The 16,935-nt window shown below is 40.7% G+C and overlaps 1 protein-coding gene across 7 annotated transcripts in view; it reads right to left on the reverse strand.

The window, feature by feature from the left end:
* The window catches only part of fra (neogenin protein frazzled), a 569,771-nt gene that overhangs the window by 104,546 nt on the left and 448,290 nt on the right, over nucleotides 1-16,935 (reverse strand). For all 7 annotated transcript variants that reach the window (XM_076199368.1, XM_076199367.1, XM_076199365.1 and 4 more), the window contains 4 exons: nucleotides 13,089-13,250; nucleotides 9,377-9,539; nucleotides 7,064-7,249; nucleotides 956-976 (listed from right to left, as the gene is read on the reverse strand). In XM_076199368.1, coding sequence (XP_076055483.1) covers nucleotides 956-976; nucleotides 7,064-7,249; nucleotides 9,377-9,539; nucleotides 13,089-13,250 — 532 coding nt within the window. The remainder of the gene's footprint in view (nucleotides 1-955; nucleotides 977-7,063; nucleotides 7,250-9,376; nucleotides 9,540-13,088; nucleotides 13,251-16,935) is intronic.

Here is a 16,935-nt window from a genome sequence, read left to right on the forward strand (position 1 = left end):
GGAATTTTCCATTTGAATATTTTCTCTCCCCAAACTTTATGGTTCTTGTTGGAAAACTCCTCCCAGGCCCTCTTTTTTTTTTTTTTTTTTAAAGGAATGTCACCTGTGGGGCTACAGGGAGAAGGATGCTTAATCCTATACCCATCCCATTTTTGTTGCCTTTTATGACTCAAATGGAAGTACTTGGTGGCAGTATTCTTTCACTCCCCCCTCACAGGGTTTGGTAAAATGAGAAATGAATGTTCAGAGAAGTGGTACAAGACAGTAACAAGAGTGAGGTGGCAGCATAACGGAGAATGGTTGTGTATGGATGGTGCTGTGATAGAAAGGGAGATCAGGGGTGAGGGATTATGTGTGGAAAAATAATTTGACGCAGCCCGAAGGGATTTCTCCCCGTCTTCTCTTTTCCTGCATGAGGGGACAGAGAGGGGAGGTCACCAATTTAATGAAGTGGCCTTGCTGTGGATATGCTGTGTCATGCAACACTGCTTCTGACCCAGGGCAGTGGGCGAGATGCAGGGATGATCTGTCATCAAGGAGGAGCCAAGATAAGAGGGAGGGAGTCAGGTGAATGGGAGTGAAGTATGTGGGGATAGAATGGGTGGGAATGGATTTTATGCCTTTGTTTTTTGGCTACCTCCCTTGTGAGAGAAAATACATACATATATATACTATGTATGTATGTATGTATTTCCTCTAACTGAAAACACACAGAAGACATAGAATATCTCACACAACTATGACCCACACTAACAATACACAAACAAGACAATATCTCTTCTCTAAGTGACTTATGGTCCTGACCAGAGGCTGTTGCCAGATTCTTGGAGGCTGCAGAATTTCAGATAAAGGATTCTCAAATGTACTATTACCTCAATTTTTACATTCCTGACAATACTATTATGAAACATCACAATACAATCTATTGAAGAAGGATAAATAAACAGGTACTTACGTTCTCTCATCATTCCAACGCCTGAAAAAGAAATGCCAAAATTGAATTTCAATACTATACAATTAGTTGTTTTCAGAATGAAATTACAGTGACCTTAATACTTCTGCATTATTTGCCATGCACTACATTTATTCTGACTGCTACCAAGCATTTTCATTCTGGTGAGAGGATCCCATCCTCTTGTGAAAGGGTTGAACACATCTATATCATCATATACTGAGGTAACAGGTACTTGTATGTGATGGTCCAGCAAGATGAAGAGCAAAGTGAATCATCTCCCGGCTGTCCATTTTCAAAACCCATTAATCCCCTCATCTCCATGTGGAGGTACAGCTCCAAGGAGCTGATACTTAATTTCTCCAAGATATCTACTAACATCAACTACATTTCTCCCACCATTCCACATACAAAGAGTTGATAACCAATGACCACTCCCTACTTCTACTCTAACCCAGTTACAGAGAAACAGTTCCATGAAAATAAGGTGAGCAGAGAGTGGAAAGCAGGAGTGGATGGAGAGAGCTCAAAAGAAAGATTTAGAATAAGAGGTGAGGGATAGGGTGAAGAATACTGATATTTTTTATTCAGATGTTAAGAAGGCCCTTTCCACCTTAAAAGAGAGGTGTCTGAGCCAAAGCACACACACCAAAAACAAATAAAACCCACTGAACTATTCCTGACATTACAGTACTTTGGGGATGAAGGGTTGTCCTGTCACCACCCACCACCACCACATTTCTTAAGTCAAAAGTAGTGCAGCAAGGCACAGCTTTTCACAGTAGATCCAAACAGCCATAGAAAATTTATCCTCAGTACTTCACCACACAGCTACTCCCATTTCTCATCCACTCACTGATTGAGCAAATGAGAACATACCTTTAGGCTGTGTCGTCCCTTCACTCATTCAATCTCTCTCCACTCATTCCTATCTTTTGCTCTGTCTTCCCTGCACAATCACATCTATCCATCTCATTCACATTCTTCCTCTCAACCTCACTCCACCTGCTTCTGCTTTCTATACTCTCTTTGCTAGTCTTTCTACATTCTGAGGTGACAAACAATATCCCTAGTAAAAGGGTTTAGCTTTACTGCAATGAAAAGAAATGCTACACTTAACTATGACATTTAATTATCCCCACCCTCTCCATTTCAAGCAATGAAAAGAAATGCTACACTTAACTATGACATTTAATGATCCCCACACTCTCCATTTCAATTTCATCAGCTGTTACCCACAGAGTGAGATGACTATGTATGCATACATATACCAAGGCTTTTTCCCCCTTACAAGGGAGGTAGCCAAAAAGGGAAAGGCATAAAATCATTCCCACCCATTCCATCCCTGAATACACTCCACACCCCTCCACCCTCCCTCTTATCTTAGCACCTCCTGGATGACAGGTCATCCCTGCACCCTGTCCACTGCCCTGGGTCAGAAGCAGTGTCGCAAGACACAGTACATCCACAGCAAGGCCGCTTAATTAAATCAGCGACCCCCCCTCTCCGTCCCCCCATGCAGGAAAGGAGAAGACATGGAGAAATCCCTTCGGGCTGCCTCAAATTTTGCTCACACATACTACCTCACCCCCCATCCCCCCACCCATTCCACCTCATGCATCACATCATCATCCATATGCAACCATTCTCCATTCACCCCTGTCTTCTGTCCTCTCCCATCCTTCCTCAACAGACATTCCCCTCTTCCCCAAAGCCCCCTTCACCCCATCCATCCACCTCATCCTAGGGCGTCCACTCATGTTCACTCCCTCCACATCTGCCTTCCATACCTCTTTTACTAGTCTTTCTTCACTCATTCTTTCCATGTGTCCAAACCATCCTACTCTTTCATCAACCCTATCTCCCAACTCCCTTTCCACCCCCGTTCTTCTTCTCACCTCCTCATTTCTCACTCTATCTAGTAACCCCCATCATACTTCTCAGACACCTCATCTCAAACACATTCAAACTCCTTCTCTCTTCCTCTCTTATGTTCCATGTTTCTGCCCCATACAGTGCTGTTGGCACAATCACTCCTTCATATAGTCTCCTCTTAGTATCCATTCCCAAATGTCTATTCCTCATTACACTCTTCAATCCACCAAGGCATTTACTCACTTCTCTCAATCTACATTCTACCTCCACCTTTACTCCACCTTTTCCTGCCACATTTGCACCCAAGTATCTAAAACTATCCACTTCCTCCAGTCGCTCTCCCTTAATGCTCACTTTCAGTCTACTGCCACTTTCACCCCTTGTACATCTCATCACCTTACTTTTACCCACATTTATCTTTAGCTTTCTTCTATCACATACTCCCCCAAACTCTGCCACCAACTTCCTCAGTCCCTCCTCCGATCCTGCCACAAGCGCAGTGTCGTCCGCAAACAACAGCTGGCTCACCTCCCATTTTTCTCCATTTTCTTTAACCATCTCCAATCCCTGACCCACTACCCTTGCATTTACCTCTCGCACTACCCCATCCATGTATAAGTTGAACAGCCAGGGCGACATAACGCATCCTTGACGAAGTCTCACCTTTACCTCAAACCACTCACTCTCTCCATTTCTAATCCTGACACAAGTTCTACTACTATCATAAAAACTCTTGACAGCTCCTAGAAGCTTTCCTCCTATCCCGTATATCTGCATAACTTTCCACAGTGCCTTTCTGTCTACCCTATCGTAAGACTTTTCCAGATCCATAAAAGCCCAAAAAACATCCTTCCCCTTTCCTACAGCTTTCTCATATATCTGTCTTACAACAAAGATCTGATCTACACAACCTCTACCCGTCCTAAATCCACACTGTTCCTAACCAATTACTGCCTCTGTTCCTCTCCTAATCCTCTCAATCAAGATCCTCCTATAAGCCTTCCCAACTACACTTAACAAGCTGATCCCTCTGAAACTACTACATTCACACTTGTCCCCTTTTCCCTTGTAAAGTGGAACTATACAGGCACTCCTCCAGTCCTCCGGCACTCTACCCTCTCTCCAGCAAACATTAAATAACCTCACCAACCTGTCCATCATCACTGTGCCTCCTTTTTTTAGACATTCTGCATGGCGTCCATCCAGACCAGGTGCCTTACCTGCTTTCATCATCTTAACAACTGCCTTCACTTCATCCTTCCTTATTTCTCCTCCATTTTCCTCACTCATCATGGTCATTTTCTTAGCATTTCCCACTGCAACTATCTTTCCCTTCCTATCCTCCTTCACATTTAGTAACTCCTTAAAATATTATGCCCATCTTCCCCTTACTGCCTTCTCTTCCATTATCATCTCTCCATCTGCACCTTTTACCTTTTCTTCTCTACTTGATTCGCCTCCTCTTCCTCTCTTAATTTCTTTTCAAAACATCTTTTTATTACTTTCAAAATTTTCTGTCATACTCTTACCCCACTTCACATCTGCTCTCCTCTTTGCCTCCTTTACCTTTTTCTTTACCTCTCTTTTCTTTTCTTTGTACGTCTCACATGACTCCCTCGTCCTATTTTGTAACCAATCTGTGAAAGCTCGCTTCTTCTCTTCTACAACCTTCTTTGTTTCCTCATCCCACCATTCACTACCCTTCCTTCTATTTCCTCCTGTCCTTCTTGTTCCACACACCATCCTTGCACACTTTGTGACTCCCTCCTTGAACCATCCCCATTCCTCCTCCACACATAGCTCTACTCTATCCTTCACTCCCTCCCACTCCTCCTTCAGCTTCTTTTTGTACTCCTTCTCCTTTTCCTTTAAAGAGTTCACTCTAAGCATCTCCCTACCTTTTGTCCCTTTCCTCTTTCTCCATCTATCCTCCACTCTCAACTTACCTTCCACCAGAAAATGATCTGATATTCCCCCACCCTCTCCCCTTAGCACATGTACATCCTTAACTCTTCCTATCATAGTCCTATTTACCACTACATAATCCATCAATGCTCTATCTACCACCCTTCCATTCACCACCCTCTCCCATGTGTACTTATGCTTGACTTTCTTCCAAAACACTGTATTTGCTATCATCAACTCTCTTTCTAGACACATTTCCACCCAACTCTCCACTACGATTCTTTCCTGGAACTCCACATTTCCCAACCACTCCATCAATTGGACCATTTCCTACCCTAGCATTAAGGTCTCCCAGTACTATTACATTGACATTTCTCCCTAAATCCTCTATGCACTCATTTAAATCTATCCAAAAGGCCTCCCTTTCTTCTACACTCTTCTCACTGCCAGGCCCATATGCACTTACAAAGACCCACATCTCCTTTCCCAGTTTCACCTTCATCCACATTATCCTTGAGGAAACCTCCTTCCACTCCACTATACGTTTACCTATCCACTTACTAGAATAGCCACACCTTCCCTCCCTCGCCCTCTCTTCACTCCTGATAACCTCCCACTTACACTCCCAAACATACACTCACCCTTCCCTTTCAACTGAGTTTCACTCAAAGCCAACACATCCATCTTTCTTCTCACAAACATACTACCTATCTCTTCCCTTTTACTCTCATCTGTACCACATCCACGCACATTAAAAGACCCAAAACTTAGGGTGCTGGTCGGAAAACTCCCAGACCCTCTTATGCCTTTACTTTTTCATTTAGGAATGTCCCCTGTGGGGCTACAAGGAGAAGGATGCCTAGTCCCACTCCCCATCCCTTTCTTCTCGCCTCTTACGATCCAAGTGGAAATACTTGGTGGCAGTATTCTTTTCCCCACCACAGGGAATTCCCCCACAGCAGAAAATGAATACTCAGAGAAATGGTACAGGACAGCAGCAAGGGGTTGGGGGACAGCATAATGGAGGGACAGTCATAGTATAAAAGTGTCATCATTTCTCTATGAAGAGTTTTACTCTATCATAGACAAAATGATGTGTGGCTCTGGTCCGTAGGAGCGCCCCATATAGACCCTAAAGTATCAACTGCATGCTACTTTGCCACAATAACAAGCAGCCAATACCCCAGACGGGGGACTATGTATGGAAGGCAAAAATCCTCACCCCTTTCACTCCCATCCCTTTTACTCCTCAATTAAAGCATGCATGAGTTGCACCTTGTCACTTTTCAAGCAGACTATAAACATAAAAATCACATCACTGAAGAAGAAAAAGAGCAGTTTTTTTTAAGAGTTGTCAATCAGAAGATGAGGAAATGGTTTCTAAGAAAACAAGATGGTAGTATTGCAAAATAAGCACTACAAGGAAACTTAGAATAGCATATGCTAATGTTGATGATATACTATCAGCTAGGTTTGAGATAAATGACTACTTAAGGATAAATGGGCTGACATACAGTTGGGGAACAACAGATACACCTCCTGGAGAACAGATGGAGAAGAAGAAAAGGATGAAGGAGTAATGTTTGTGGTGAGAAGTGACAAAGGTGGAAGAAGCAAATCTGAGTGAAGGCAGGGCTGAAGCAATTCACCTAAAGATCAGTACTAAAGGACACAATAAAAGAGACTTCATGGTGGCATATGTTCCCCCCAAGACAAGGGCTTGTGATGAAACTGAATATCAAGAATTGTTAAAGGATACAACATAGCTCTTGTTGGAGACTTTAAATGTGGTGACGTCAACTGGGAGAAATGGGAAGTAAGTGGCAAAGCAGATTCCTAAGGAAATACACTGCTGAGTATAGCAATGGAGAACACAATTACCCAGTGGGTAAAGGAAGTGACTTGGGTAAGAGGAGAAAAAGAGGTGACATAACTATAGTGTTTATGTCACTAAAGAGGATAGATTGTATTGATAGAAGAGATCTCCTAATTAAAAATGGAAGGGCTTTAAGAGGTCATGGAAGTATATTAAGAAAGACCACATATCACAAGGATGTGAAGAAATACAGCTTTCCATACAGGTGTATAAATATGTGGAATAGCTTAGGTGATATAGACCAAGCTCAAGCAATACACGAGTTCAAATCTGAATATAATAATTGGAAATCAAAGATATAGATTAAATTGGAACCATACATGGATTTAAGTCTAGGTATATTAGAAAATTAGAGAATAGGAGACAGGACCCAACAAGCATTGTTCCTTTCCTGTATACTTAAATTAGGTAAATATAAAAATAAAATATCCACAACTAAAAGCTTTAATACTTACCTGGTAGTGTTGTGAAGTTTGAAACTGGTGAAAAGGGACCAAAGCCCTTGTTATTTCGAGCTTGCATCTTATAGTAATATAAAGTCGATGGAGTCAACCCTCGGATTGTAAAAGTCATTCGATCTCCTGAGTCTTCTTCCATTACCCAGTCTCCATTTGCATCAGTTGTGTAGAAGATAAAGTAACCTGAAAAGATGAAAAAAGGGATTAGGAAAAAAGCTTGCTTAACAAAACAGTACAACAATTAAACAATGAATATAACTTGAAAAACCATAAGTCATTATCAAAAAATCCAAAATACTAAGGCGAGAGAAAAAAAATTCATCCCTTTGCTACACTATTGCTTGTATATTTTATTTTAGATAATGCAATATGATTTCATTCATGTAAAGGTGTCAAAATGAGGATGTTAAACCATTTATTAGCTATCATCATGGTGATTCCTTCACAATTTTTGTTTTGATTAATACATCCTACTATTCTCATTACTTTGTTTTGAGTAGTTTTCAGAGTGTCTATGTTTTCTTGATTGTAGGGAATTATGCCAGAGAGGTGTAGGCAAGGTGGTTCTCATGAGCTGTTTGTAAAATGTGAATAGTTTCTTTCTGCCGACACAACTATGTTTGCTAGTTTTCTAAATATGTTTATTTCCTTGATGATTTTCATTGTTAGCTTGTTGATGTATGGGCTGAAGAACATGTATCAAAAGTGTACCCGTTGATTTTAGGGTTCTTATTCACTGGAAATAATTGTCCATTCAATTTAACTTTTATATATTTCTTTGATTCATCATTGTCAGGGATAAACAATTTCACTGATGACAAAGGTATGACTGACTGAACACACTCTAATGGTAAATAGTGAAATGAACACAGAGCACCAGGAACATCCCTTTCTGCCCTGCAAGACAAACATAGATAAGTGGAGTTCCACAGGGATTGGTACTGGCTCCAATAATATTTGCTATTTATGTGAATGACATGGACAAGGGTGTGGAAAGTTACACAAACTTCTTTGCTGATGATGCAGTTATTGATAAAAGTGAGCGCTAAAATAGACTGTGAGTCACTGCAGAGAGATCTGAAATTATTTTGGGAATGAAGTCAAAAGTGGGAAGTGGACTTCAACATTAAGAAATGTAGTATAGTGGAATTTGGAAAAAGTAAAAACAGGATATCAGAACAATATGAAATTGGTGAAAAGAAAGTAAAGAAAGCGGGATTTGAAAAAGACCTGGGAGTAATCATCACAAAGGACATGTCCTCTGATAAACAGATAAACAAATTTGTTGGAGAAACCTACAACTTACCGAGATCATTAAAAGTGGCATTTACTTACTTGGATGAAGAAATGGTGAAGAAAATACTAGTCACACTGGTAAGACCAAGACTGGAGTATGCAGCAACACTATAGTCACCCAGTACCAAAAAGAATATAAGGAAAATTGAAAGAATTAAAAAAGTAACTATGAAGATGGCCCCCACATTTTCAGAACTGTCATATGAAGAGAGACTGTCAAAACTAGTTACCGACCCTGGAACAAAGAAGAGAAAGAGGACACTTGTTGATCATCTATAGAATCATGAGAGGTATAGAAATCCTTGATAGAGAAGACTTACCAAATTAGGATACGAGAAATACAAGAGGATATGGAAAGAAACTCAAAAAGGACAGTTATAGAAGAGACCTGAAAAAGAACAGCTTCCCCCACAGAGTGGTGGATGTATGGAACAAACTGGACAAAATGATAGTGTGTACAAAAACCATACACAAATTTCAGAACAAGTTAGATGCTGTGAGATATAGAGACGGACACCACAAGCATAGCTACTTTTCCCGTAAGATACAACTAGGTAAATACATACATAATGTCAAGTGGGGGTGTAAGAGAGCTGCTACTCTATTCCCATGCATGTCATAAAAGGCAACTAAACGGGCCTGATTGAGTGTGCTGGAGATTTCTTTTTCTGTATTCTTCTTCCACAAAGAGTTAAGGTATGCTTTGACTTACATATGCCAATTTCTATGGGGAAAAATGCATTAGTATATATAGTCACATGCAAAAGTTTTGACCTATGCTACAGTTTTCATATTGTTGATTTTTTTTTCTTTCTTTTTTTTTACTATGACATATTTTCCTACATAGTATTTAGCTAATAGTTAGGTAATTTTCTCTAATAGATAAAAAAAAAAAATTCTCAGAAATTCAAATTTTGCATCATCAAAAACTTTTGGCGTGTCAAAAATTTTGCTTATGAATGTACATGCATAGGCTACAGGGCAAAATTTTACCAAATGAATAAACAAACAAACCAGAGATCTGTCCATTGGGTTGTTTTGGAGGCTGCCAATTGAGCACAACAGTGGTGGGATCATTGGATATGGTAACAACTGTGATGTCTCGGGGCGGTGAAGATGGTTTGGCCTCCATTGTGGTATTTGAAGCTACAAGACTCCAACGTGATTCTCTTCTTTTCTAAAATTGCAAAAACACTACATATTAGTTATGCATTCTTTTATATATCACTATTACTATGAGTCAGTGACATAGAAACTATCTCATGTTAATACAACACAAGACAAAAGTCCAAAATTCCTTTCAAGAGAGACCTGTGGGAAGGGTCAATGACTGATGCCAAGCACTGTAAGGTTGCAGGTTTCCAGTGAATGAAACTCAAGGTAACAATCATTAACTCCTGCATTACCTTCTCTCATCACTCCATCCATAGACTAAACAGCCATGGTGACATTACACACCCCTACTTCATACATACATACATATACCAAAGGCTCTTTTCCCCCTTACTAGGGAGGTAGCCATAAAACACAGGCATAGAAACCACTCCCACCCATTCCATCATGTACATACCCCACTCCCCTCCACCCTCTTCCCTCCCTCTTATCTTGGCACCTCCTGGATGACAGGTCATCCCTGCATCTTGTCCACTACCCTGGGTCAGAAGCAGTGTTGCAAGACACAGCACATCCACAGCAAGGCCGCTTCATAAATTCGGTGACCTCCCCTCTCTGTCCCCCTCATACAGAAAAGGAGAAGACGGGGAGAAATCCCTTTGGGCTGCATCAAATTATTTCTCGTACATACTCCCTCACCCCCCACCCACTCCTCCTCGTGCATCACAGCATCATCCATACACAACCTTTCTCCATTCACCCCTATCTTCTGTCCTCTCCTGTCCTTCCTCAACAGATATTCCCCTCTTTCCCAATGCTCTTTTTACCCCATCCATCCATCTCAACCTAGATCAACCTCTCATGTTCACTCCTTCCACCTATGCCTTCCAGACCTTTTACTTATCTTTCTTCACTCATTCTTTCCATGTGTTCAAACCATTCTAATACTCTTTCATCAACCCTATCTCCCAACTCCCTTTCCACCCCTGATCTCCTCCTCACCTCCTCATTTCTCACTCTATCTAGCCTAGTAACCCCTATCATACTTCTCAGGCATTTCAACACATTGAAACTCCTTCGCTTCTTCCTCTTTTATGCTCCATGTTTCTGCCCCATACAGTGCTGTTGGCACGATCACTCCTTCATACAATCTTCTCTTAGCATCCATTCCCAAATGTCTATTTCTCATTACACTTTCTCATCCATCAAGGCATTTACTCACTCTTCTCAATCTACATTCTACCTCCACCCATATTCCTCCCTTTCCTGCCACATTCGCAACCAAGTATCTAAAACAATCCATTTCCTCCAGTCTCTCTTCCTTAATACTCACTTCCTGCCTGCTACCACTCTCCTTGTACATCTCATCACCTTACTTTTACCCACATTTATCTTCAACTTCCTTCTTTCACACACTTTTCCAAACTTTGTCACTAACTTCCTCAATCCCTCCTCTGATCCTGCTACAAGTGCAGTGTCATCGGCAAACAACAACTGGCTTATCTCCCACTTTTCTCCAGTTTCTTTAACCATCTCCAATCCCTGACCCACTACCCTTGCATTCACCTCTCGCACCACCCCAGCCATGTATAAATTGAACAGCCAGGGTGACATAATACATCCCTGACGAAGTCCCACCTTTACCTCAACCCACTCACTCTCTCCATTTCTAATCCTAACACAAGCTCTACTACTATCATAAAAACTCTTGATTGCTCTTAACAGCTTTCCTCCTATCCCATATACCTGCAAGACCTTCCACAGTGCCTTCCTGTCTACCGTTATAAGCCTTTTCCAGATCCGTAAAAGCCCAAAAAACATCCTTACCTTTTCCTATAGCTTTCTTACATACCTGTCTTACCACAAAAATCTGATCTACACAACCCCTACCTGTCCTAAACCCACACTGTTCCTCACCAATTACTCCCTCTGTTCCTCTGTTCACATACATACATACATACATACATATACCAAGGCTTTTTCCCCCTTACAAGGGAGGTAGCCAAAAAGGAAAAGGCATAAAATCATTCCCACCCATTCCATCCCTCAATACACTCCACACCCCTCCACCCTCCCTCTTATCTTAGCACCTCCTGGATGACGGGTCATCCCTGCACCTTGTCCACTGCCCTGGGTCAGAAGCAGTGTCGCAAGACAGCACATCCACAGCAAGGCCGCTTCATTAAATCGGCGACCCCCCCCCTTTCCGTCCCCAATTGCATAAATGGAGAAGACGGGGAGAAATCCCTTCGGGCTGCGTCAAATTTTGCTCACACATACTACCTCACACCCCATCCTCCCACCCATTCCACCTCATGCAATCACAACATCATCCATATATAATCATTCTCCATTCACCCGTCTACTGTCCTCTCCTGTCCTTCCTCAACAGACATTCCCCTCTTCCCCAAAGCCCCCTTCACCCCATCCATCCACCTCATCCTAGGATGTCCCCTCATGTTCACTCCCTCCACATCTGCCTTCCATATCTCTTTTACTAGTCTTTCTTCACTCATTCTTTCCATGTGTCCAAACCATCCTAATATTCATTCATCAACCCTACCTCCCAGCTCCTTTTCCACCCCTGTTCTCCTCCTCACCTCCTCATTTCTCACTCTATCTAGCCTAGTAACCCCCATCATACTTCTCAGACACCTCATCTCAAACACATTCAAACTCCTCCTTTCTTCTTCTCTTATGTTCCATACAGTCTCCTCTTAGCATCCATTCCCAAATGTCTATTCCTCATTACACTCTTTAATCCACCAAGGCATTTACTCGTTTCTCTCAATCTACATTCTACCTCCACCTTCACTCCACCTTTTCCTGCCACTTTTGCACCCAAGTATCTGAAACTATCCACTTCCTCCAGTCGCTCTCCCTTAATGCTCACTTCCAGTCTACTGCCACTTTCACCCCTTGTACATCTCATCACCTTACTTTTACCCACATTTATCTTTAGCTTTCTTCTATCACATACTCTCCCAAACTCTGCCACCAACTTCCTCAATCCCTCCTCCGATCCTGCCACAAGCGCAGTGTCGTCAGCAAACAACAGCTGGCTCACCTCCCATTTTTCTCCATTTTCTTTAACCATCTCCAATCCCTGACCCACTACCCTTGCATTTACCTCTCACACCACCCTATCCATGTATGAGTTGAACAGCCAGGGCGACATAACGCATCCTTGAGGAAGTCCCACCTTTACCTCAAACCACTCACTCTCTCCATTTCCAATCCTGACACAAGCTCTACTACTCTCATAAAAACTCTTGACAGCTCCCAGAAGCTTTCCTCCTATCCCGTATATCTGCATAACCTCCCACAGTGCCTTTCTGTCAACCCTATCATAAGCCTTTTCCAGATCCATTAATCCCAGCAGGTCAAGGTGAAGGCATGTTATGCCTGTGGCACAGAACACACCCTTAACCATAGATTTTCCCTTAAAATTTCTTATTGTGGTGGGGTATCTATGGCAATGTGTGACAGGCTGTAACTAATTTATTCAGAAAAATTAGTTTGATACTGAAAGTAAAAAAAAGTAAAAACCTAAACAAATAAATGAATAGATAAATAAATAGATAAAAAAATACTATAAATAAATTAAACTTACCTTGATAACTTTAACTGCAAATTCATATACAGTGTTAGGCTTGAGGTTATCAATAAGACTTGTCACCTCAGTTGAATTCTGGTACTTGTAGCGTGGTGTAGATGATGATGCTTGGGCATATGTTGTGTAGCGAACAGTATAGTATCGGTCATCTGATACAATCTATAAGAATAAATAGTTTAAAAATAAATAAAACAGGGAGTTCTCAGGCATTAAGAAGACCTTTTTCCCTTTATAAGGGAGTACTCAAATCTAATTCTAAGGCCACCTTACACCTTTCCCACACCTACCCAAATCCACTCATTGCCCCTCCCCAATCTCTTCTCTACATACATACATACATATACCAAAGGCTTTTTTCCCCCTTATACAGGAAGTAGCCAAAAAAAAAAGGCATAAAAAACACTCCCACCCATTCCATCCCTATCACACTTCACTCCCCTCCACCCTCTTTCCTCCCTTTTATCTTGGCACCTCCTGGATGCTTGGTCATCCCTGCATCTTGTCCACTGTCCTGGGTCAGAAGCAGCATCGCAAAGCACAGCAGAGCCACAGCAAGGCCGCTTCATTAAATCGGTAACCCCCTCTCCATCCCCTCATGCAGAAAAGGAGATGGGGAGAAATCCCTTCTGGCTGCATCAAATTTTGCTCACACATACTACCTCACCCCCCATCCCCACCCAATCCATCTCATGGATCACAACATCATCCATATACAACTATTCCCCATTCACCGCTATCTTCTGTCCTCTCCCATCCTTCCTCAACAGACATTCCCCTCTTCCCCAAAGCCCCTTTTACCCCATCCATCCATCTCATCCTAGGTTGCCCCCTCCTTCCATATCTGCCTTCCACACCTCTTTTACTAGTCTTTCTTCACTCATTCTTTCCATGTGTCCAAACCATCCCAATACTCTTTCATCCACCCTATTTCCCAACTCCCTTTCCACCCCTGTTCTCTTCCTCACCTCCTCATTTCTCACTCTAGCCAGCCTAGTAACCTCTATCATACTTCTCAGACACCTCATCTCAAATGATAGAAATGAGAAAAGAACAAAGATGAAAAAAACGAGCTTTTTTTGGAGAGTACTGGACCTGAGACTGAAAAAATGGTACATCAGAAAAATGGTAACTTAACCACTTCACTCCGGGCCAAAATCTCGCGGGCAGCATTAGCTGCCAGACGTACGATGTTGCGAAATAATACTTGCATCATAAAAAATAGTCACCGCTTATATCGATCGTTCTCTCTTTCACCCGTGAATTTTGATAACCATAGAAAATGTGATGAAGCCAGTTTAGAGAGTATGTCAGTTACGCAGGGACAACTACAATAAATATAATCAAGACGCCAATATGGCAGCGTCGCGTATCCACTTGCTCCCCATGCCGCCTACGTAGGCGGCACCATATGGAAGGGGTTAAACAAAAAAAGAAAAGAAAATATTAAACTAAAAGTGGCAAACACAAATATCGATGGTATGATCTCTGGAATTAATTAACTAAATGACTATCTAGAAATAGAGAAACCTGACATTATGGGAATTGTGGAGACAAAACTGAAAGGACCTCTATCAACAAGTATAGTGGGACAAGGTCTATACAACCACTGGGCGAAAAATAGAACAGACAAGCAGGGAGGTGTCATGATATTGACCAAAAAGGGTTTAAATGTGACAAAGATAAATGAAGGCAAAGATAATGTGGAATGAATTATGATTAAAATTGTAAACAAAAATATAAAAATCAGAAAATTTGTAGCAGTGTATGTGCCACCAAAAACACAGGCTTGGTCTGATAGTGGTCATTCTAAATTACTGGAAGACACAATGAATGTGCTAAATGTGTTACTGAAAGAGGATGGTAACATAGCAATTATGGGTGATTTTAATGCAAAGGATATAATCTGGGAAAAATTATAGTAAAAGAACTTTGGAGCTACATTCTATTGGGTATGACCATCGAATACACCTTAACACAATGGGTTAAGGAAAATACTAGATATAGAAACAATGAGGAACCATCGAAACTAGACTCAATATTAACTTCTGAACCAGATATCATGAACAAAATGGAGTATAAAATGCCAATTGGAAAGGGTGACCATATACTAATAGAGTTTGAATTAAAAGATCAAAACAATGTAGGAAGGAATGATAATCATAGAGAAGGAAGATTAATGTACAACAAAACAGATTTCGTAAAACTAAGAAAGTTTTTACAAAACACAAACTTGGATAAATTCTCCAAAGAGGAAACAAAGATGGAAGACAAATGGAACATATTCAAAGAAAAGTACAAGGAAGGAATTGATAAATACAGGTACTCCTCGTTTAACGACCTACTCGGTTAACGACAACTCGGAGTAACGACAGGCTTTATAACGTTGTTTAACGTAAATCTCCCGAAGTTACGACATCGTGTACGATAATTAAGTTGGCTGAGGCAAATTTGTATGATGTTATAAATGAACTTGTACGGTGGATATTAGCTGTGAGGTAAAGTGTTCTGAAGCTTTGGTCTACATTACCATCCTGCAAGCTGCAAAAACTACCTGGGGTACAGTGTATACCGGTAGTGGTAAATTTTTAGTTTCGACCATGGGCGCAATATAACAATAGAAAATTAATTATTAATTTTGTAAATTATAATGTATCAACGTAATATGCAATTTTGTGAGCGGAAAAAAAAAAATGCTAAAACAGATTTTGTAAGTAACGAAGTCATGTCGGACGAATGGTACACCATGTTTGTTATGATAGATGCCGATATCGAAGAAATGAAAGGGTGATGAATTAATTTGTCTAACCTAAACTAACCTAACCTGTCTTTAATAAATCATTACCTGCAAATTAAATGTCATCCGGCTCGTCCTCGTTGTCGTCGTCGTCAGAGACGTTGGCAGACGACAAGATGGCGTCCCGAGCCTATGCTACCGACTTCGTTCATTAGCATATTTGCTTGTAGCAAGGTATTTTTTACTTTCATTTCCGCCCACAAAATTGCATATTACGTTGATACATTTTAATTTACAAAATTAATCATTAATTTACTATTGCTATATTGCGCCCATGGTTGAAACTAAAAAAAATACCCCGGTATTCAATATGGAATGTCAGCATACGCAGATTTGGTCATATACAGTAATTTTAGGAACATAACCACCGTAAATAAACAGTAAATAAAGCTTTAATGTACTGTATAAAAGAGGGAAAATACACGAAAATAAAGATACATGTATTGCTGGACATTGTACATACAGTACATGTACGTATATGTATACACTTTCACTTAAAGACCAATTCGGCTAACGACGGCGCGCTGGTCCCAATTGTCGTCGTTAAACAAGGAGTACCTGTATGTACCAAAGAAGAATCAAAAAGAGATTTATATAAAGTGTTGGTATAACAAAAGGTGCAGTGAGGCTAAAGACAGAAGAGACAAAGCCTGGAAAAGATGGGAAAGAAACAAAAAAAAAAACTTCCAAATGGCAAACATATATAAAACTTAGGAACGAATATGTGAATATACACAGGAAAGAAAAAAGAAATTATGAAAAAGATATTATAGACAAATGTAAGGATCAACCTAAACTCTTTTACAGATATGTAAATGATAAATTAAAGGACAAACACGAAATTGTAAAACTGCATGAAGGAGATAAAGAATATATAGATGACATAGAAATGGCAGAAGTTATGATCAGACATTTCAGGTCTGTTTTTACACTTGAGAGCTCACAAATTTGTGAAGATGGACAATGAGAAAAACCCACTAAAATTAAAGATATAAAGATAACATAGAAAGAAATAAGAGACCAAATAAAAAACCTAGATGTTAGGAAATC

This window comes from Oratosquilla oratoria, chromosome 16, assembly GCF_046742065.1.
Source record: "Oratosquilla oratoria isolate Oo_2021 chromosome 16, ASM4674206v1, whole genome shotgun sequence".
In the NCBI taxonomy this organism is placed as follows: Eukaryota; Metazoa; Arthropoda; class Malacostraca; order Stomatopoda; family Squillidae; genus Oratosquilla; species Oratosquilla oratoria.